This window comes from Scyliorhinus torazame, chromosome 6 (genome assembly GCF_047496885.1).
Source record: "Scyliorhinus torazame isolate Kashiwa2021f chromosome 6, sScyTor2.1, whole genome shotgun sequence".
In the NCBI taxonomy this organism is placed as follows: Eukaryota; Metazoa; Chordata; class Chondrichthyes; order Carcharhiniformes; family Scyliorhinidae; genus Scyliorhinus; species Scyliorhinus torazame.
In genome coordinates, this window is record NC_092712.1 from 168,949,080 (window position 1) to 168,970,662 (window position 21,583).

General features: G+C 43.1%; 1 protein-coding gene across 1 annotated transcript in view; it reads right to left on the reverse strand.

Moving 5' to 3' along the window:
- The window catches only part of col28a1a (collagen, type XXVIII, alpha 1a), a 321,284-nt gene that overhangs the window by 115,521 nt on the left and 184,180 nt on the right, over positions 1-21,583 (reverse strand). The window contains exons 17-21 of the mRNA XM_072509076.1: positions 19,336-19,404; positions 18,465-18,533; positions 16,257-16,328; positions 12,161-12,229; positions 4,296-4,367 (exon numbers count right to left, since the gene is read on the reverse strand). Coding sequence (XP_072365177.1) covers positions 4,296-4,367; positions 12,161-12,229; positions 16,257-16,328; positions 18,465-18,533; positions 19,336-19,404 — 351 coding nt within the window. The remainder of the gene's footprint in view (positions 1-4,295; positions 4,368-12,160; positions 12,230-16,256; positions 16,329-18,464; positions 18,534-19,335; positions 19,405-21,583) is intronic.

Below are 21,583 nucleotides of genomic sequence, written 5' to 3' on the forward strand. Positions count from 1 at the left end.
CGTCTGGTTGAAGTGTGTAGTCTGACAAGTTTACAGTGGATTTTCCTGTATTGTTTTCTACTGTGGTCCTGGGGGAAGGCTTGTTGTTGCTGGTGGCGATGCCGAGTTTCTCAAGTTTCTGTTCTTGTATGTAGTTCCATTGTCTCATTTGCTTGGCGGTGTCTTGTAGTTGGTCCGCTGTGTCTTGAGCGCAAGCTGATAATATGGCCTCTATCTTGGTTTCAAGGTTGCAGCATCTGCTGGAGAACTGGTGTACGAGGTGGTTGAAGGTGGTTGAGGAGGTGCTGTGGCAGAGTATATAGGCAGAGACACAATTGCAAGATAATTACAGATTGAAATGTGAAGAATGGTCGGAATGTGAGTCTTTACAGGTAAACTTCTTCCAGCTTCTCAGATTTTACTACTTGGGTCACCACATAGCTAGTTGATCTCTCTTCTCCATCTCCTCCTGTCAGACACCCATTCATTCATCTTCCAAACCAGCTGCATTTAAATCTTTCACTACCATACCTTTCCACCTGGTCTTAGACCATCTTTTTCCCCTTATTCCTGGCAGTCCCATGTTCATCACCCACCTCACTATATTTCTCCCTCTCCCTCTCTCTACAACAGATGGCCACACTATTTTAATCTTTTCTTGACTACTTTCTTCAATGTTCCACCATCTTCACCGAGTCCTGATGTGCTGCTTCCTGATTTTGTCCTTCTCATTACTTCACACATCCATCTCAGCATCCACATCCCATGAGTATGTTATCCACATTTCTGCACAATATAACAAGATCAGCCTCACAACTGTTTTATTGATTCTTTCTTTCAGTTTCAGCGACACTTTTCTATCACATAATATTCCATTGCACTTCTTCCAAATGCTCCAACCAGAGTTAATCTGTTAATTTCCATAAACTCAAAATAGCATTTTAAAAATTATTTTCAATTCATTGATGTTCAGCGACCTTATCTTTAATAAACATTTTCATAACTTTACCCACAATCGACATCAAACTCAATAACCTTCCTTTTCCCAAGTCACTTTTCCTACATTATAAAAATACAGGAGTAACATCTGCTTTTTCTCACTCCCCAGGTATTCAGTATTCAATGATTTATGGAGGTTTTGCGCCAGATTTCCTGGAAGTCCCTCCCTGTTCTGATCTCTTTGGAAACCAATACTTTTAAAGAAAAATTTGAACTTCCATTTAATAGTTGAATGAATAACTTGCCAAAATTCCACATCTTAAAATTTTAACATAACAATAACTAAACGTCAATCTCTTTTTTAGTCAACTTATACTTTAAGCTACAGAAATAAATGGTTCCTTTTTACTTATCACAAACTGCACTCTCCACAAAGTTACAGTTCCTATCGCAAACAGTTCATAGTTTTTCTCAGCTTCCAATGGGTTGCTTCCTTTTTATTTTCCCAACCAGATCGGTCTCTCGCTATGAGGGTTGAGCTGCAGATTGCTTCCATTACCTTAAAGCTAGACAAATCTTCCAGCTTCCTTAACTCCTCATGAACTTGGTCTTCAATCTGATCTTAAGTTCCCATTGTTTTATGTGTGGATAATGATAAGGTCAACGTGCTTGATTCTCTGGCCCTGCATGCTCATGGAACAGATCGCACTGGCGGCCGCACAAGGCCAGAGTATCGCGGGGGAGTAGCAATAGTGCATCCCTTCGGGATTCTCCCCACCCCCATACATAATCTGGCTCATGCCCAGCAAGGGCGTGGCCCAGATTAGCATATTTAAATTCTCATTTAAATATGCTGTTGGTTTTAAACAGGATTCTCCCTAATTCCATAATTCTCCGACACTCGGGGGCAGCGAGAACACGGTGAAAATCACCAGTGGTTTCCAAAAATGTAAACTATTCACGATGGCCATCTCGGGGAGGCTCTGAGGCCTTGGAAGCCCCCAGGTGGATAAGGTAATGTCCGGATAGTGCCCTGGTACTGCCAAGGGTGGCACTGTCAAAGGGCAGGTCCTGAAGCGAGTCCTTGAAGAATGCAGGGTTTTAAGTGACCCCATAGCGGGTATCGCTTACTTGGGGAGCGGTCTGATGTCCCAATGCCAGCGAAGGTGGGGACCAGGTCACCGTTGTGCCTGCGTGGTGTGTGGAGGTGACCCGGACATTTAGCGATGGGGGTGGGGATCAAGGGTTGGGGTATTTCTCATGTCTGTGTGAGGGGTGGGGGGGTGGGGGGGACGTCAGGATGTTCATGCAGAGGAGGGGGACGTTCATCGTAACTTGGAGATCTGGGCACCCTTTTTCCAATTTCTGAGGAGCCGGCCATGCTGCCGTTCATAGGTACCCACTCCAAAAAAACATTCTAAACATGGGGGAATTCAGTGAAAACTCCCCAGGTTCCCCCAAAAATTCTTAAGTTGATTGAATTGCGAACTGATTCGCCAAAACCACCCAGCGCGAATCTAATCGGTTTTTCCACTGGGGACAACACTTAGAAAATGTTTGGATGAATTCCACCTGGCATTTTCTTTGCTTAAAGTGCAGTTGATTCTATCTCTTGCTCTCTACCTATCAGTTGTCTATAGACCACACTAGAAAAAGTATCAACTGTTCTCTGACAATAATAATTCTGGGTTTATAGGGAAACCTGTCAACTGATTTCAAAATGGCTTCCTCTATCTACTTCCCCATGGCAATGGACAGACATCACATTAGCTTTGTATCTAAGTAGAAATGCTAATCAGTTATCTTTGATCCCAACTCTCTTTCATCTTAGAAATAAAGGGATAGTCTCCAACACAACTGTTTACAACTTGAAACCTATGGCACCTTTCTAGGACGTTGGGAGACTCAAGGCCCAATCATTGTAGACTTAGAACATGCTGTCATTGTCTCCAAGTGTCAATACTTTGTACCTCCCTCTCAATAAAACAAATTGAGCCTCTTTGATCACTAACAACTAGCACCCAGGTTTATTGTCAAGCAAACTTCAGCCATGACCCCTTTCATTTGTCCCAAAATGTAATAATCTTATGAACCAAAAGATACAGTTCCAAAATATAATAATCTTACGAACTTCACAATTGCAAAACCCTTATTTCTAATTTTTAATAAATAAATTTAGAGTACCCAATTATTTTATTCCCAATTAAGGGGCAACTTAGGGTGGTTAATCCACCTCCTGCACATCTTTGAAAACTATTATTTCTTTAAGAATTCTCAGAAGGATCTTATCCAGTTCCAGTGATTTGTTTAACTTAGTTTGTAGAGCTCGTCAAGTAATGTGAATAGTGTAATAGCTTACTCTGTAACAACCCCTAATTACCTTTCCAGAAGAAAAAAGTTACCTGTTTCTTTCTTGGTAAAAATTGAGACAAAAAAATAATTTAACACTTTTGTAGCCTAAGCAGCATCGGTTGACATGCTCTCACCTCATCTCATTATGTTGCCCCACTACATCACTTGTTTTTCCTTTTCTGTTAATACAACTGAAAAACCTCCTTATTGAGTTTCTGGAAAGAAATGCAACAATTGTTCTTTGGAAGTTGCAGGCAGCATTACTATTTCTGTCAGCTCCATTCTTAAACTCTAGGATTACCATTCTAGGAACAAGGCAAGTGTAAGTATTCCTCTGATTTCTCTTCCTGGCCCAACCTCCACTCAACAACTAATCAGCTCTAAAATTAATATTGTAATGAACACATTAACAGATAGTGAGAACTGCAAGGAAAATTAGGCTAAATAAAGAAACATCTTAGGGTAAATTTTCTGTTTTTCCACCCTCAGGGCTGAACATTTTGTGGCAGTTATGCAATCCAACCTTTTCTTTTATAGATCTGGGTGTATCCATTTGGGCCAACTGAATTGCAGATGTGTACAATCCTCCCTACCCAGTATTCTGGTATATGCTCCCGGTGTTCTATGTTGGGAACAGAAAATTACCCTGACTTTGAAACTGGCAAAAAAAGTGGTTGCAATCTCTTGACAAGATACATACATTAAAATAGATTTTTAATAATTTAATAATTTTCTTAAATTAGAGATTATCCTTTAAATGTTGTCTAACTTAGCTCTCTCAGGGGGAGCCAAGCCCATCGGGTCATATATTGAAAATTCAGGCTAATACTGCACTTGATTTTCCAGTTTCTGAAATGAATGATTTGTATATTGTTCCAAAATGCGTTTTTAAAATATAAAGTAAAAAACTTACTAAAAATAGAATATAGCACAGATAGTTCTATGATATGCTACTGGTGTCAGCATATTATTTCTCCTTGTTTTACAAATAGTTAAAACAATAAGGCCAGTGTAAAGGAAATTACCTTAGGTCCGGCTGGTCCAGTGGGTCCAGGATGTCCAAAAAAACCATTGGGTCCCCTTTTACCAGGCTCTCCCTGGAAAATAGCAGAATAACCCCAGATTAATCCACTTTAACACATTTACACACCACCTCAGCTAAAATCAGCAGAAGAATTTTACCACATTGTTATCACTCCTTGCTGAAATGTACTTTGAATAATCCTCTCATATTGTGTCCCACAAATACTATTACTGTATAGATTGTGGAGACATGTCGCACCATGCATCCTCGTGCAGCTGGGGAATCTTGGCATCCTCTCTAAAGTCAGCTGGAAGAAGAGCCTTTACTTTGGGGGTGCTATTGGTTAAACAAGATCCATAGAATCCACAGGACCCTACAATGAGAACAAAGAACAATACAGCACAGGAACAGGCCTTTCGGCCCTCCAAGCCTGTACCGCCATGATACCAACCTTTGCCAAAACCCTCAGTACTTCCTTGTGCCATATCCCTCTATACCCATCCTATCCATGTGTTTGTCAAGATGACTTTTGAACGCCGTTAATGTATCTGCTTCCACAACCTCCCCTAACAACGCATTCCAGGCACTCACCACCATCTGCGTAAAAAAACTGCCTCGCACATCTCTTCTAGACTTTGCCCCACGGACCTTAAACCTATGCCCCCTGGTAACTGACCCCTCAACCCTGGGAAAGAGTACCTGCCCATCCACTTTATCCATGCCCCTCGTAATCCTGTAGACATCTATCAGGTCACCCCTCAACCTCCGTCTTTCTAATGAAAGTCCGAGTCTATTCAGCCTCGCCACATAGCTGACACCCTTCAGACCAGACAACATCCTGGTAAATCCTACAGTGCAGAAGGAGGTCATTCGGCCCATTGGGTCTTCACCAAACCTCCGAAAGAGCACCCTTCCCTGCCCTATACCCATAACCCCACCTAACGTCCACATCTTTCGACTGTGGAGGAAACCGGAGTACTCAGAGGAAACCCAAGTAGACATGAGGAGAACGTGCAAGCTCCACACAGTCGCCCAAGGCCAGAATTGAACCTGGGTCCCTGGTGCTGTGAGAGCAGTGCTAACCACAGTGCCACCCCTCATGTGACAGGAGCCAATAACCAATGCATCTGACTAAAGGTAATAACCCAACATATTTTATACCTTGTGCACACACCTTAAAATTAATCTGAAGAAATGTCAAGTCCAAATTGTTTGAAATGATGCTCACTTCATTTTGTTCTAAAACTGTAGCAATTAGCATGGCCCCAACATTGACAGGTGCAGGTTTCTCAAGTGGGAAGTGTTTTGGTCAGGTTTAGGCTCCCTGCCCGGAAGCAAGCTTAATTGACATTGAGCAGGGGGTACTCCACAGAAGGTCAGAGCTACAGGTGTAGGTAAGGAAATTGCTGCCACATTGGTGGGAATGTGAGGAGGGGAAGATTTCCAATCCTGACTTTAAGTTGGAGATTTGACCCTGGGGAGGGTTTGGTCCAACTCCCGATCTATTGGGTACAATGTCCAATTTTTGGATGGAAAGCCGATGCAAGAGAATAAGATAAGTTTGTGGGGTCTGGCGGGAGTACTCCTGCTCTTCCTGGCCACTAGTAGTGCCTTAAGGCACACTTAACTGTTCCACAAAGCTGCCCTCGTTTTCCTGGAGCTGATTTTTCCCAAGTCCTGCAAAATCTGGCAAGTCAGTATTAAATCTATAAAACAGGTTAAATGTGAGGCTCCCAGCACAGTATAATAAAATGGCCAACCCGATTCCTGGTAGCCAGTTAACTTCCTACCCCATGTTCTGCCTCTGTTCACCACCACCTTCTAAAGAGCAATTAGGAATGGGCAATAAATGCTGGCCTAGCCAGTGATGTACCTAGCCCATGAATAAATAGATTTAAAAAGATCTGGATGTGGATAAGTTGGAAATTGGTTTAGAGCAGGTTTGAGATTTTCTTTTAGAGTTTTCACATCTCACTGACCCTAATGCATCTGTTCTGTGGGGTTATAATTCCTTCCTTTATCTTACTTCATATAGTTGAATGGAATTTGAAATCTGACATGCTTTTTGTTCACAAACCTCACTCCTAACATTTCCCGGACGCTGACAGTTTTGTAGCTTGTCGCGAAAATTAGATGGGATCAGTACATAATTGAAGTTTTTGTAAATATTGATTTATTTGGTCTTAAGTACAAAAGAAATGCACAAGTAATGTTAGGGACATTGGATAAAGAACATTGGATCCATAAAGTAAAGGAGTTACATTTTAACAAAGAATTGTATTATTTTGGCAGCATCTTTCATACACCCAAACCAACGTATAAGGCAGCTGTCAAGCTGCACTTTGTGGATGTTCTACAACAAAGCATCATTTTAAATATTGAAAACAAGGCAAAAAAGATTCATTTCAGAACTGGAGGACCGACAGCATGTTTCACTTTTAGGTTTCCATTTCAGGCTTACAGCCGATGGCCATTTTCCTTATCACGGCCTCTCCAATGCTTTTTCATATTCTTAGCTATTTTCACTTTTGTCCTTTCAACATTTTTAATTGCCTCACTATGATCTTTTATATCATTTAACAATTCGCTGCTTGTCTATTATGTAAGTTGTAGGACATTACATTCTTGGATTTTCTCTCTGTGACTAGAGTATCTGTACTCTGCCCCTTGTCGGTCACCCTTTCTCCCCTAATCCTATTAAAATAGTTGCTGTCCTTTTAGTTTTTAGTTCTAGTGAAGGATTTTGTCCAAAATATTAATCCATCCTTTCTCTTCACTACTTCTGATGGACCTGCTGTATATTTCAAGCTTTTGTGTCAGATTTCTTGCATTTGCAGTTTCTTTTCTTTTTGTTAAAAAGTGCAGCTATGTGAATGAGATAAAATGAAGGACGAGAACTGAGATTAATTCAGCTGATGAATGAGCTGGACCTCATCAAGTGACATTTTTCTTGGGCAAGTAACCAGTATCACTCCAAATCACTAGCTTCCAGAACAGAAGAGAGCAGTAGTTGAAATGGCATCCCATTTTAAGAGAAATGCTCCTTAACTGCGTGGTATGAAGATAATTGAGCAGTTACATAATTAATTATGATCGCGCAAGGACAGTAGGGGAACGTTTCCACAGTTTTGGACCTTGGTGACAGTTCTCAGGTACCAAGTAGAGTTATACGATACACATACTTTGCAGCCTGTCTCAGTTTCTTTTGGGTTGCGTTTGTACTTGTGGGGTGTCACAATTCTGAAAGTGCTTATGACCGCTTCAAGTGCATATACCTGCGAGGTATGTGCAAAGTAAATCAACCTAAATTCTTCAAATCGTGGGGGCGATTCTCCGATATGGAGGCCAAGTGTTCGCGCCATCGTGAACGCCGCCGCGTTTCACGACGGCGAGAACAAGGCCCGGGCACGACCGGGCACGGTGCTGGAGTGGTTCAGTTCCCCGCGCATGCGCAGTTGGGCCAGCCCGATCCTGCGCATGCGCGGGGAACGTCTTACGCACGCCGGCCCCTCACCAACATGGCACCGGTGTTCTGGGGCCACGCGCGGAAGGAGGTAGACCCAGGGAGGGAGAGGCCGGCCCGCCGATCGGTGGGCCCTGATCGCGGGCCAGACCCCATACAGTGCAGAAGAAGGCCATTCGGCCCATTGAGTCGGCACCGAACCACTTAAGCCCTCACTTCCCTGTAATCCAATAACCCCTTCCTAACTTTTTTGGTCACTAAGGGCAATTTATCATGACCAATCCACCTAACCTGCACATCTTTGGACTGTGGGAGGAAATGGAGCACCCGGAGGAAACCCACGCAGACGCGGGGAGAACGTGCAGACTCCGCACAGACAGTGACCCAGCAGGGAATCGAACCTGGGACCCTGGCGCTGTGAAGCCACAATGTTATCCACTTGTGCTACCATGCTGCCCCTAACAAAAGACAGGTCACATTGAGATGTCAACCTGGTGAAACTACAACAGAGAACTAATTGCCTGCCAAACAGCGTAAACAGCAAGTGATAGACAGAGCTAAGTGATCCCACAGCCAATGGATCAGATTGAGGCTCTGCAGTCCTGCCACATCCTGTCTGAATATCGTGGACAATTAAATAATTCACTGGGGGAGGAGGCGGCTCCACAAATATCCCCATCTTCAATGATGGAGGAGCCCAGCACGCCAGTGTAAAAGACAAGGCTGAAGCATTCGCAATAATCTCCAGCCACAAGTGCTGAGTAGATGATCTGTCTCAGCCTTCTCCAGAGGTCCCCAGCATCACAGATGCCAGTCTTCAGCCAATTCAATTCACCCCACGTGATATCAAGAAACGGCTGAAGACATTGGATACTGCAAAAGATATGAGCCCTGACAATATTCCAGCAATAGTACTGAAGACTTATGCTCCAGAAAGTGCCGCACCACTAGCCAAGCTGGTCCAGTACAGCTACAACCCTGGCATCTACCTGGCAATATGGAAAATTGCCGAGGTAGGACAAATCCAACCCGGCCAACTCCCACCTTATCAGTTTACTCTCAATCAACAGTAAAGTGTAGACTCCTAGGCTGATAATCAGTGCTATCAAGCTGCACTTACTCAGCAATAACCTGCTCAGGGACGCTCAGTTTGGATTCCACCAGATTCACTCAACTCCTGATCTCACTACAGCCTTGGTTCAGAAATGGACAAAAGAGCTGAACACCAGAAGTGAGGTGAGATGTCTCTCCTTGACATCAAGACAGCATTTGATTGAAGATGGCATCAAGGAGTCCTGGCAAAACCGAAGTCAATGGGAATCGTGGAAAACTCCCCACGAGTTGGGGTCATACCTGACACAAAGGAAGATGATTGTGGCTGTTGGAGGTCAGTCGCATCAGTCCCGGGACATCACTGCATGAGCTTCTCCGGGTAGTGCCCTAGACTCAACCCTCTTCAGCTGTTTCATCAATGACCTTCCTTCTAACATAACGTCAGATGTGGAGATGTTCACTGATGATTGCACAATGTTCAGCTCCAGTCGCGAATTCTCAGACACTGAAACAGTCCATGTGCAAATGTAGCAAGACCTGGGCAATATCCAGGCTTGAGCTGACAAGTGTCAAGTTACATTCATGCCACACAAGTGCTAGGGAATGATCATCTCCAATAAGATAGAATCAAACCATCGCCCCTTGACATTCAGTGGCATTACTATCACCGAATCTCCCACCATCAACACCCTGGGGGGTTGCCATTGACCAGAAACTGAACTGGACTAGCCACATTAATACTGTCAGAGGCGAGGAATCCTGCGGTGAGTAACTCACCTCCTGACTCACCAACACCTGTTCACCATCTACAAGGCACAAATCAGGGGTGTGATGGGATACTCCCCACATGCCTCGATGAGCGCAGCTCCAGCAACATTCAAGAAGCTCAACATCATCCAGGACAAATCAGCCCACTTGATTGGCACCTCTGCCACTAACATTCACTCCTTCCACCATTGATGCACAGTAGCATCAGAATGTACCATCTACAAGATGCATGGCAGAAACTCACCAATGCTCCTTAGGTAGAAGCTTCGAAACATTAGGACTCCCTGAGCCTAAGTTGCTAGCGGGATGGGGAGTTGCCTCCGGGTTTCTTTTCCCCAAAATGTTAAGAAATTCAGCAGGAAAAGTCTGCAGCGCAGCCGGTGGCTACACGCTACTTTTCCCACTCAAGTTGACACTTCTGAAAAACATTTACACGTACTATTCCAGTAAACCATATTGTATCTGCTCCCATAAATGTGTCAATATTCAGAGTCTTCTGGGATCTATCTTTCAAGTTTCATTTGTCCTTTAAGTAAACCAGGTACAGAGATGTCCCTCAGAATAAAATATCATAACTGCTGATTGGGAATTTAACATTAATCTGTGCGTTTCAGTGGGTCAGATCACTTGAGCACTGACGGAGTGCAATGCCTTACTGTTTATCAAGAGCACTGAATTGTCTTCATGGGTATGGGGACACCAATAGCCCCTTGGAGTTTGGGGAATCCTGATATGTCTGAAAAGAAAATGACACTGTACATTTTTATTAGAAATACATATAGATGCCCTCATCGATATTTCCAACACTTTAAAATCCTTAAAGTGTGTCTGTCTGTGAATCCAGAACAAAATGATCCACTTTGCAGTTTTGGAAATCTTGCACCTCACTATTTCTGGGAGCTGCATAGAATACTTAGGGACTGTATAACCCAACTTCAAAGAGAGCTAAACCTTTTATATTTGATAACCCAGGATGATCCCATCCAGCAAAGATGGAACATCTACTAAGACCATGGTTTTTCAAATATTCTGTTTAACCTATAATGGCTGAGACATTATCAGCCTGGGTCTCAAAGCCAAACTCTAAACACTGGATAAATATCCTTTGTCAAAGATCATGGAGAAGTGGGAGTTATGTGACATTGGCCTCTGGATTGTGGAACAAGTAATATTGCCTTACTGAACTGAAAATCTCAGTCTGCTGTTTACCATCTAATTGGCAGCAACACAGAAAAGGAGCACTGCTTCTGCTGGAAATTCTGTACCATCACCTACAAGACCGATTCATCTCTGCATGCCTATCTCAGTGTGTGAAGTCAACACCACCAGAAAAGTGAATTATGCAGCATTGGTTTTCAACCCACCAACCTTAGTGAAGGAATACGTCATTGGAATTTGAGTCTGGACTCTGGAACCCATGTAAAACAATATTTATTTTCTCTGTGGTCCATGCATTGTAAACCTTTCCTTTCTCTATTGTCTATCTTTACTCTCTATGTGGAGGTAACATCGTGACCCTCCATTCATATTTTGAGTATGGGAATTAACTAGCTCCTTGAGCCCTTCTTGAATTAGCTGTTGGGTTATTAATAGAAAATTGGATCACACCAAAAACAAGGGTTTGGTAAATACACCACCACTTATAAAGAGGGAAACAAATCAAATCACCACTCTGTTTACAGATGGGTGGTAAGAGGAGAAATTAGTGTGGATTAAATTAACTCCCCCTTCCCCCCCTCTTGTTCATAGTGACAAAACAGTGACAAAATAGTTTGCATTAGTGAACAAGGTACTAGTTCTTGCTTGATGCATGAATGCACTTCAGATATTGCAGACATGCCTGTAGCAGCCTGGAATTACCCTGAGGCATAGAAATTGAAGAACATTATTACATTGACTATTGCTAATGAAGGTTGTCTGCTGTGCAGATTGCAGCAACTGTTAAAATCCCATCACTGCTTCCCTGGTGAACTTTGGCCTGAATTGGCAGTTATCTACCTAGCTTTGTAAACATGGTTCAATGGATTAAATTGGATGCAGGCAGACAACAGGCGATACAATGGAATCATACTGACACCGTTATCTCTTGATTAAAAAACTCAGGACAAGAAGAACTCAAAATGTTGTATCTATTTTCGCAATTTCGGTTGCATCTATCAAAATTCTAGCAGTTCAGCTTTGATACTTTTTGAAAGGTAAGAACATAATTGGCTTCCAATGCCCACATTAAATGAGTTAACAAGCCCAATGCATGTGCCAAGCCAGCTCAATAGCATTACATGATGCAAATGATGCTCTTGCATATCATTATGGCTTAAAAGGCAGCCTCAATGAGTCAACAAACCCAATACATGTGCAAAACCAGCTCAATAGCATTACATGATGCAAATGATGCTCTTGCAGTTCATTATAGCTTAAAAGGCAGCCTCAAATACACTACTATTGCATTACTTTCAAGAGAACTGGCAAAATTGGAATTCACTTAACTTATTGAAATCATGCCAATCAATCAGAAAATTGTCTCTGCATGTAATTTTAAATGCCAGAAGAGAAAACAAAATTGAAATGGATAAGAGGCTCACCGGTTTTCCTGGATCTCCTTTAACGCCAAACCCTGGTGGACCAGGTAACCCTGCATTTCCCAGTTCACCCTGGCAAAATACAAGGAAGATTTATGCTACTCAATATTCATGAAATAAGATACGTCTAAAGTAAAAGTAGCTTGGAGCAAAATTGAGCTGACTGTCAACAAGTGTAATGTGAACAACTTTCCATTTTGAATGTATGGGTGGTTAACTCAAACTTGTGTTCTGGTAGTGGCAAATGACAATGATATTTTATAGGGAACTATTCACATGACGAACTTTACATATGGGGGAGTAATTTAATTTTGCTGACTTCTAAATTTAAGAAAAGCTTTACAAAATCGAGTTTCAAACACCATTCAATGGTGACAACTGGTACAATTTCTGAAATGTGGTATTGCAGTTGTACTACTGTACTCAACATTGGTCAATTAGTGATTCAGAAGAGTTAATTTTTGAATTCTGCAGGCATGAAACCCTTCCTGTTGAAAACAGGAGTTGTTGTACTTTGAGCAATTTGTTCAGAGGGATAATGTTCTACTTCTGTTCCCTGCTTTATGTTTCCTTCTTTATTGCTAAGTTGTTAATAAACATAGTGATAAAGAAAAAGTCAGTGAAAAGACACAGGCCAGGATTTTACCCCCACCCCCAGCAGATACAGCGAGCCATTCAAATCACTATTCAGTTCTGCAGGACCGGAATATCCTGCCGCAAGGCCCGTAAAACCCTGGCACGGATATTTATACAATGAAATGTACATGTCACATTTCATACAGAGAAATAAATAAAAAACCACAGAAAGGAAGGTATCGTATATGTGAGGGCATTATGAAATATTCAAATACTGATCAGAAACCAGGAGCAAACATTCCCCACCCAATAGGCAATTTGTTATGTTTCTTCAATAAATCCTCAAAATCATGCTTGTTGCAGATCAACACAAACTCAAAAAATACTAGAAGTGAATTGTTCTGGGTTAAATTACTTTGGCTGGAGAGAGTCCAGAACATATAGTTAGTGCACTACATAAATGAAGAATTTTCAGCTAATAAGAGACAACCACAGGTGCAAACAGAGATATAGGGCTAGACTCTCCGATTCTGGGGCTATGTCCATACGCCGCCATGGGAACGGTGGCGTTTTTAAAAGACGTAAAACGGCCACCGATCCTCCGTTTGGCTAGGGGCTAGCAGCCAAGCAGTGAAGAGCACGTGGCTCTAGCTGCCGATACGGCCCGGAGAGTTGCCGGGTTCATGGCCCGCATGCGCACAGTGGCGGCCTGCAGTGGCCGCGCCGTGCTACATGACGGAGGCCACTGGCGGATCCGGTCCACAAAATAGTGCCCCCCTTTGGCCAGCTCGCGTGCCCCAGACCACCCACCACAGTGCCCCCATCCCTTGATAAAGTCCCCCTCTGCCTGTGGGATCGGCCCTCCCCCGACTGTGGCGGCGCTGGACTGAGTCCGCAGCCGCCACGCCGAGTTTCCAACGGATGAGGCCACACACGACCAACACCATCGATGAGGCCGTTGATACTCTCCGAGTACGCCGCTTTGGAGGGGGCGGAGCATTACGAAAGCGGTGCCACCCCAGATTTGGTCAGAACTTTGATTTTCTGGGCGGTCACCGAAAGCAGTTTCGCTGTCGGTGACCAGGGAATCCAGCCCATATATTGTACAGAGATAGAGGGCGCGATAATCTAGAAATAGAGATTAAGTGTTCGCGCCGTCGTGAACGCCATCGCGTTTCACAACAGCGCGAAACGGGCGCGGGGACTACTGATTCTGGCCCCCACAGAGGTCCAGCTTGGCACTGGGGCAGTTCACGCCGCTCCAGCATCCCTTCCCGGCGCCAAATGGGCACCGCACCAACCCACGCATGCGCGGGGGACTTCTTCAGCGCGCCGGCCCCAACGCAACACGGCGCGGGGGTTCAGGGGCCGGCCGCGCAACAAAATAGGCCCGGGGGGGGAAGAGGCCGGCCCGCCGATCGGTGGGCCCCGATTGCGTGCCAGACCCCATCAGAGGCCCCCCCAGACCCTTCGCGCAGAGTTCCCGCCGGCAGCAACCAGGAGTGAACGACGCCAGCGGGACTCTGCCATTCGGGCCGGAGAATCGGCAGCCTGGCCGTGGACAGCGGCCTGCGAGCGGCGCCGCGCCGAACACGCCGCCGCAAATGGCACCGATTTTCCGCACCTCGGAGAATCGCGCACCGGCGTCGGGGCGGCGTGGCGCGGTTGCGGCGATTCTCCGGCCCAGCGCGGGGCTGGGAGAATCGCCCCCAGAGAGTGAGGGAAAAAATATATCCATGGACAGAGAATAACAGTGGGAATAGGCAATGGTTACACACAGGGGCACAAACAAGAATCATTGAGGAATGTTGTGAACCACAGAATCAAGTAAACGCTGCCTGAATTTCCCAAAGGTACAAGAGGGAGGAGGATCATTGAGCGGCATGGACAAGCTCGGCCGAAGGGCCTGTTTTCATGCTGCAAACATCTATGACTCTATCACTACACTGGAATCTGATTGTCACTTCACAGCACTAAATATTCTCAGATTAGGTAATATACAGCTTAAATGCACCGAAGAACTTTGTCTGTAATGTGGTCCCATTCCACAAAAAAAGATTTCTCTATCACAAGGAGAAAGTCTAGAGATTGCCACTTTCTATGCTATATATAAGTATCCTCTCTAAGGAGCATTTGATCAAATTGCTGCCAAATCGGAGGACAGTTTAGTGTAATGAACCCACAGCCAGTAGAAAGAATGCTGAAGCTCATTTCCTTTCGAAATCCTACAGCTGAATAAACTATCACTCACTCTTTCTGGGTTTGAGTCAACTTTGTGTGTTATATATGAATGGTCAATGTTCTGGAGTATAACTCTTTCCAGTCACCTTATGGAAAATATGTTTCCACTAGACACGTGCTTGTTAAACAGAACATGCCGTTCATGTCCAATGTGAAGTATTAGTTTTACTATTTCATCTGATCATTTAAGGCTTTCATGATGAATAAGAGTCAATGGTAACATGAATCACACAAAACACTATGAAATAGAAACACATTAAAAAAATCAAATAATTTATTCTTTCCATATACATATATATATATATATTTAATGTACTACAACAACCCAAGCTGAGGAATCTTCCCGTTGCTAAGCCTACAACTGTTTTCTGTCAGATTGTGGGGTCTGGAAAAGTAGGATAATAAAATCATCTAAAGTTAAAGCTATAAAGGTTCGGGGCTGGAATTTATGGGGTGGGGGGAGGGGGGGGGGGTGGCAGACCTCTCCCGCCACCTCCAAATGCTGCAGGCAGCAACAAGAAGGGAAGTGTGGGACTTCCGCCCCCTCACTGGAAGCATGTTTTGCCTTTGGGAACTGCCAGCAAACCATTGGCCGGCAGCTCTTGCAGTCCCAGCAGCACCATTGGGTAGGAAGGGCATTAACTTCAGGGGGGTTGTCACTAATGTACAAACAGTGCCTCCAACCATATTAAAAATTATTTTGAAAGATTGGCCTGCCTGCTGCCACCTGCCTGCCAACGGCAACTCTGTTATGGCATGCAGCATACTTTTGGGGTCAATTAGCATGCAAACAAACTCAATTGACTCTTAATGGTTTATTTCCATATGTTGGGCAGGCTGCCAATTTTGATGTCCACCCACCCCCCATATTGTGGGGGGGCAGCTCAATATGGGAAAGAAGATGGTGGGCTAGCCACCCCTCATATTTGACCTGCTCCCACACTAAAAACAAAATCAGCAGGGGTCTGTAAAATCCAGCCCATGTTCTAAGATATATCCATAAATATGTGTATAAAAGTTGGTAATTAGAGGATGCTGAATTCTAAATGCTGCTTAGTAATAACAGTGGATAATTAAACTGAGCTGTGCATGGCTGGAAAAGAACCAGATTCAATCTTTGGTCCTAGCTAGCCAGCAAAGGGGGAAGGGCTTAAATTGATACTGTGAACACTTGGGTGAAAGATTGACAGCTGTCTATAGAACCCAACACCAATAAGACTGATTGGTTTCTGGAAAAGAGGGAAGAATACAGAGAAAATGAAACCAAAAATCGTCATGGTACCTTTGCTCCCTTTGACCCAGCATCACCAGGGATTCCAGGAGTTGCTGCTGCTCCTGGCGCTCCTGGATCACCCTGAAATAAAATTAGTGACGCAAATTAACCTGTGGATTCAAGGTCACATACAATTACTGCGATACACAGATTAAAGCTGAGTCCACAAATTATTGTCTGTGTTGTTAGCAGGTGAACAATTAACCTGTCCAAATACATTCCTCTGTCCACTCTCATTATATGATGTTGCCCCATTTAAAAGGTAACACCTCAGTTAACCTGGTGAATAGATTTTTAAAATTCTGCAAATGCATTTGCCTGTTAATATTGTCAACAGTAATTTCAAAGCTAGTAACTCATAGCTGAAATACAGTCATGTGTGAAATCAATCTACCCCCTTATAACCCGTGGCGACACGGTGGTACAGTGGTTTGCACTGCTGCCTCACAGCACCAGAGATCCAGGTTCAATTCTGACCTTGGGCGACTGTCTGTGTGGAGTTTGCACGTTCTCTGAGTGTCTGCGTGGGTTTCCTCCGGGTGCACCGGTTTCCTCCCACGGGCCAAAGATGTGCAGGTTAAGTGGATTGGCCATTCTAAATTACCCCCTAGTGTTCAAAAGGTTAGGTGGGGTTAGGACGATAGGGTGGGGGAGTGGGTCTGGGTAGAGTGCTCTTTCAGAGAGTTGGTGCAGACTCGATGGGCCGAACGACCTCCTCCTGCACTGTAGGGATTCTATGAGTCTATGATTCTATGATCAAGTTCTGTTCTAAAGAGGTAATGTTCCCAGGTGAAAAACAAATGAAATTCCTGAATGTACATCCTGCTGTATGCTTGCAAAGAAACCTCCATACCCTTTAACATCCCTTGGATTTACTAACAGTAATACTAACTCCATTTCTTTGCATGCAAATCATTCACCATTGCTGGAGAATAGTACACTTGCATGTTGCATGAACTTGCATGCTTCTGGGAAGCACAACAGTTCATTTTTAAAAACCCGAAATAAAGGCAAGAGATTGAAAACTGGAGGAAGGTGCCCAAACCTGAAGACATTAATTCAAATTGAGGAACTGACTCTGGATATAGTGGGCTCTGTGATCCTTGTTTGAGAATGGTGCCAAGGTGAGGAACCAGAATCTGTGGGTTCTTCAATTTGGTTCTTCTAAGAAATTAGGTCTTCATTCAGGTAGCTTGTCAAAAATCAAGTTATCTGTCATCACTATAACATGGTCAGGCTTCTCCGCCCATTGGAATTCTCTGTTCCTGCCAACAGCGTACCTCCCCCTGCGGGTTTCCCGACAGGGTGTGGTGGCTTAATGGGAAATCCCATTGACAGGTGGCGGGAGTAGAGAATCCTGCTGCCAGTGAACAGCGCTGCTGACATACACGGGGTTAGGGGAACGGAGAATCCAGCTCCATATCTATGGTGCATGGAATAGTCAGTAGTGTGTTGTCACATTCATAGTCAAAGAAATGTGTTTCCATTGAGCTCACAGGGTCAAAGAAAGGGAGATTCACTATACCACGGGCAAGATTCTCTGGTCCGCCAGCTGCGTCTTTCTCGGCTGCTTGCCATTTGCTGGGTTTCTATCTTTCCGCCGATTATCAATGGGATTTCCATGATTCATCATGGGCAGGGGTGCATTGCTGGCGGGAAAAGTGAATTGCCATGACTGGAGAATTCTGGCCCGCATCTCTGACTTCCAGATTTCCACTACCCTTTGTGGGAACCAGTGCTTCCTGACATCACCCCTCAATGGTCTAGCTCTAGTTTTAACATTATGACCCCACCCCAGGTTCTGCCACCCCACCAGAGGAAATAGCTTCCGTCAATCCATCCTTTCAAATTTTTTAGTCATTCTATCATCGCCTCAAGCGCTTAATTTTCTAATTTCACAAGAACACAAGGCTTGTCTGGAAAAGAAAGCTGCTTTTTGAGCACAATCTAGTTACTGAAACCTTTGCATGTGAGCAAAGAACCCTGGATAATAAATTATTTAATAATATCATGCTAGAAATTCCCTTTTAAATGGAAAAGATAGTGTATTTCGAATGCTCAGTCAATTTCTACCGGCATATTGGCAGGAATAATAACTGAATCTCTTAATAGTTTTTTTCTTGAAGCACTCACATTTCTAATAACACTGGGTTTGTTCCTGAAGATATAAAAAAGTTAATGATGGTCAATGGCCTAGACAGATCATAACATACTTACTTTAGGACCTGGAAGTCCTCTTTCCCCTAATCCCGTTGGGCCCCTTTCTCCAGGAAATCCTCTGTCTCCCTGTTGTGTAATATATTCAAGTTATTTATTATATATTTGTTTAAATTTGTTAGTTGCACAATTGGAATGTTATGCATTTTAAACGGTAACTCACTAGAATGCTATATGATCAAAAGCTGCTGGACAACAAATAACACTATTTTATAACAAGAAGTTCATTGTTCCTGAAATTTATTTTCAAAGCATGGATTTACATTATTCAACAAAGTGTTGGCTTCCTCTGAGCCCACCAACAAATCGCAACATGGATTACTTAGGCTGAATGGCCTGTTTCTGTGTCAGAATTTCTATCTACTACATCTCATTAGTTGTATTACATTTCATTATTGTAATATATGTCATTAACATGAGTTCTTACGGATTCATTTGCCTCAATATTCGTACAATTAACTTCAACAAGTCAACCGACTTTTCACCTTTGCTAATCTGACAATTGCAGCGTGGAAAAATTCCAGTTATTTTTAACAGTGCAGATATAATCAGATGCTGAGAGGTGTGAAAAATAACTTAGCAGCATGTATAGGCTGCATGATTTCCAGCAAAGCTCCATAGCCTTTGAGCAGAGAAGATTTAAGCAATTTGTGAGATGATCATACAAGAAATAGAGCAGCAGTTGACTGCCAATGTCATAAATATTATTTTGCTTCAGGTATGATGATCTTTGCTACATGCCCTTGTAGCATCTGAGGTGTTGGGCCGAGGGCGTGAGTTCGCAATCTCTGCTATTCAAAAAACCACTCATGATTCCACTGCTGGTGATGGTGTAATCCATGAAAGTTAAAAGTATAATTGAACTCTGTACCTTTTCACCAGGTAATCCTTGTCCTGTTGGACCTCTTGGCCCAGGTGGTCCAGAAGCCCCTTGATCCCCCTATAAAAAATTGTAATATCTTTAGAATTTCAGTGTACTGTTGATTAATGTGTTTCCATTTTCTGTTTTTATCAATATTTATCTCCTTTTCTCATCAAATCTCTGTGGTTATCATATCAAATGCACCATCTGTTAGTGAGAGAGGCAGCTAATAATTTTTTTTAATCCAGTATTTTTGGATTTCTGTTTACAGTGGAATGGTTGGTCCAGGTATTCAGGCTAAATCACTTATTAACTGAGAAAGACCCCTAAATGTCCACAAGTGCATTAGCTTGGCCACAAGGTTAACAACTAAGCACTGAACTGCACTGTAGGTTGGAATTTCATGTGGCCCCACCCATTTTCAAGGAAGTCAGGTGTTATGGGCCAGGGTTTAGAGAACCCCAAAGTGTATCATGGAGTTCACCTGACCCACAACTTTTACTAGATTGTGGTATGGGGAGCACATGACCCACTCTACAGGTGTGGTACAGCAGAAATGGAAAAATATTTTTTAAAGCAAAACAATGTTTATTCTATGAACTCAAGTTAACCTTTTTAAAACATACAGTGAACATCTTAGCAACCATTAATTCAAATACAACCCCCAAAGAATACACCACTAAGTAATGTTTAATAACTTCCCAAACAACATCCAGAAGACAAAAGAAACACCTTTTAACAGAAGCACATTAGGTTAAAGTCATTACTGTTATTAGTTTTAAATCACCAGGATCGATTTACAGTCTTTAGATTACAGAGAGAAACTCATACACCTTCTGGCTGTGACTGCAGCTATCCAGATCTGAAAACGAAACTAAAACACACCCTGCAGCCTGCTCAAAAATGAAAGTAAAAAGCTGACAGACAGCCCAGCTCCACCCACTCTCTGACATCACTGCAGCAGTAAACACCCATTTCTTAAAGGTACATTTCTTAAACACCCATATCTTAAAGGTACTTTCACATGGCACCTCCCATAATCCCCAAGAAAAAAAACCCCATCAACTTCAAGATAGTTTCATTTTTCACCTCTTCACCATTCTTTAAGAAATGCACACAGTAAATATCCTTTTTCGTTTCAAAAAACAACACACGCAAACAGGTATGATAATATAGTCCATTTTTTTTTCGTTCTTCTTCCTCCAACTGAAATCCCTTCTCGATCGATAGTCTCTTTGAACAAGAAGGTCTTTGCATGATCCATCTGTTGCCCTACGCCTCGGTATTTCTCTTTAAAGTCAGATACTTTAGTTCAATCTGATCACAGAGTCCCTTGCAATTCTCCAACACAGGAGTATTGGTTATCACAGTTTTCAGGCAGTCAAATGCCTGTTGAAAGTCCACTGTCCATTGAAATTTTCGATGTTTCTTCAGCAAGTCCATCAGTGGAGCAATTACGCTACAAAACCTTTGCACAAATGTTCGATCAAAATCCACTCATGCCAAGAAATCACATTATTTCCCTTCGTCTCGAGGGTATCGAAAACTCCTCAAGGAAAGTGACTTGGGCTTTTCCAAATTCACTTTTGGTTAGGTTTATCACCAAACCCGCCTCCTGAAGTCGATCGAATAACTCCATCAGATGTTTCAAATGTTCTGTCCATGTCTGGCTAAAAATTACCAGATCGTCGATGTATACCGCACAATTGGGTAATCCTGAAACAACTTTGTTAGTTAACCACTGAAAAGTGGCTGGGGCGTTTTTCATGCCAAATGGCATAACTTTGAATTGATATATACCATCTGGAGTCACAAATTCTGAAATCTCCTTCGCCCTTTCGGATACAGGTACTTGCCAGTAACCTTTAAGTAAATCCAGTTTAGAAATAAAAGCTGATTGTCCCATTTTCTCAATGCAATCCTCCAAACGTGGGATAGGATAAGAGTCCGTTCTTGTAACTGCATTAACCTTTCTATAGTCTACACACAACCGTTGGGTACCGTCTGGTTTAGGTACCATCACTATGGGTGAGCTCCATTGGCTGCAACCCACTTCAATTATGCCATTTTTAAGCATACTCTCAATCTCTTTGTTAACCTGTGCCAATTTTAAAGGGTTAAGTCTGTATGGATGTTCTTTGATTGGAACAACCTTTCCCACATCTACATCATGTATAGCCATTTTAGTACTTCCCAATTTCTCTCCACAAACTTGCCCATGTGATATCAATAACTCTTGCAGGTCAGTCCGTTATTC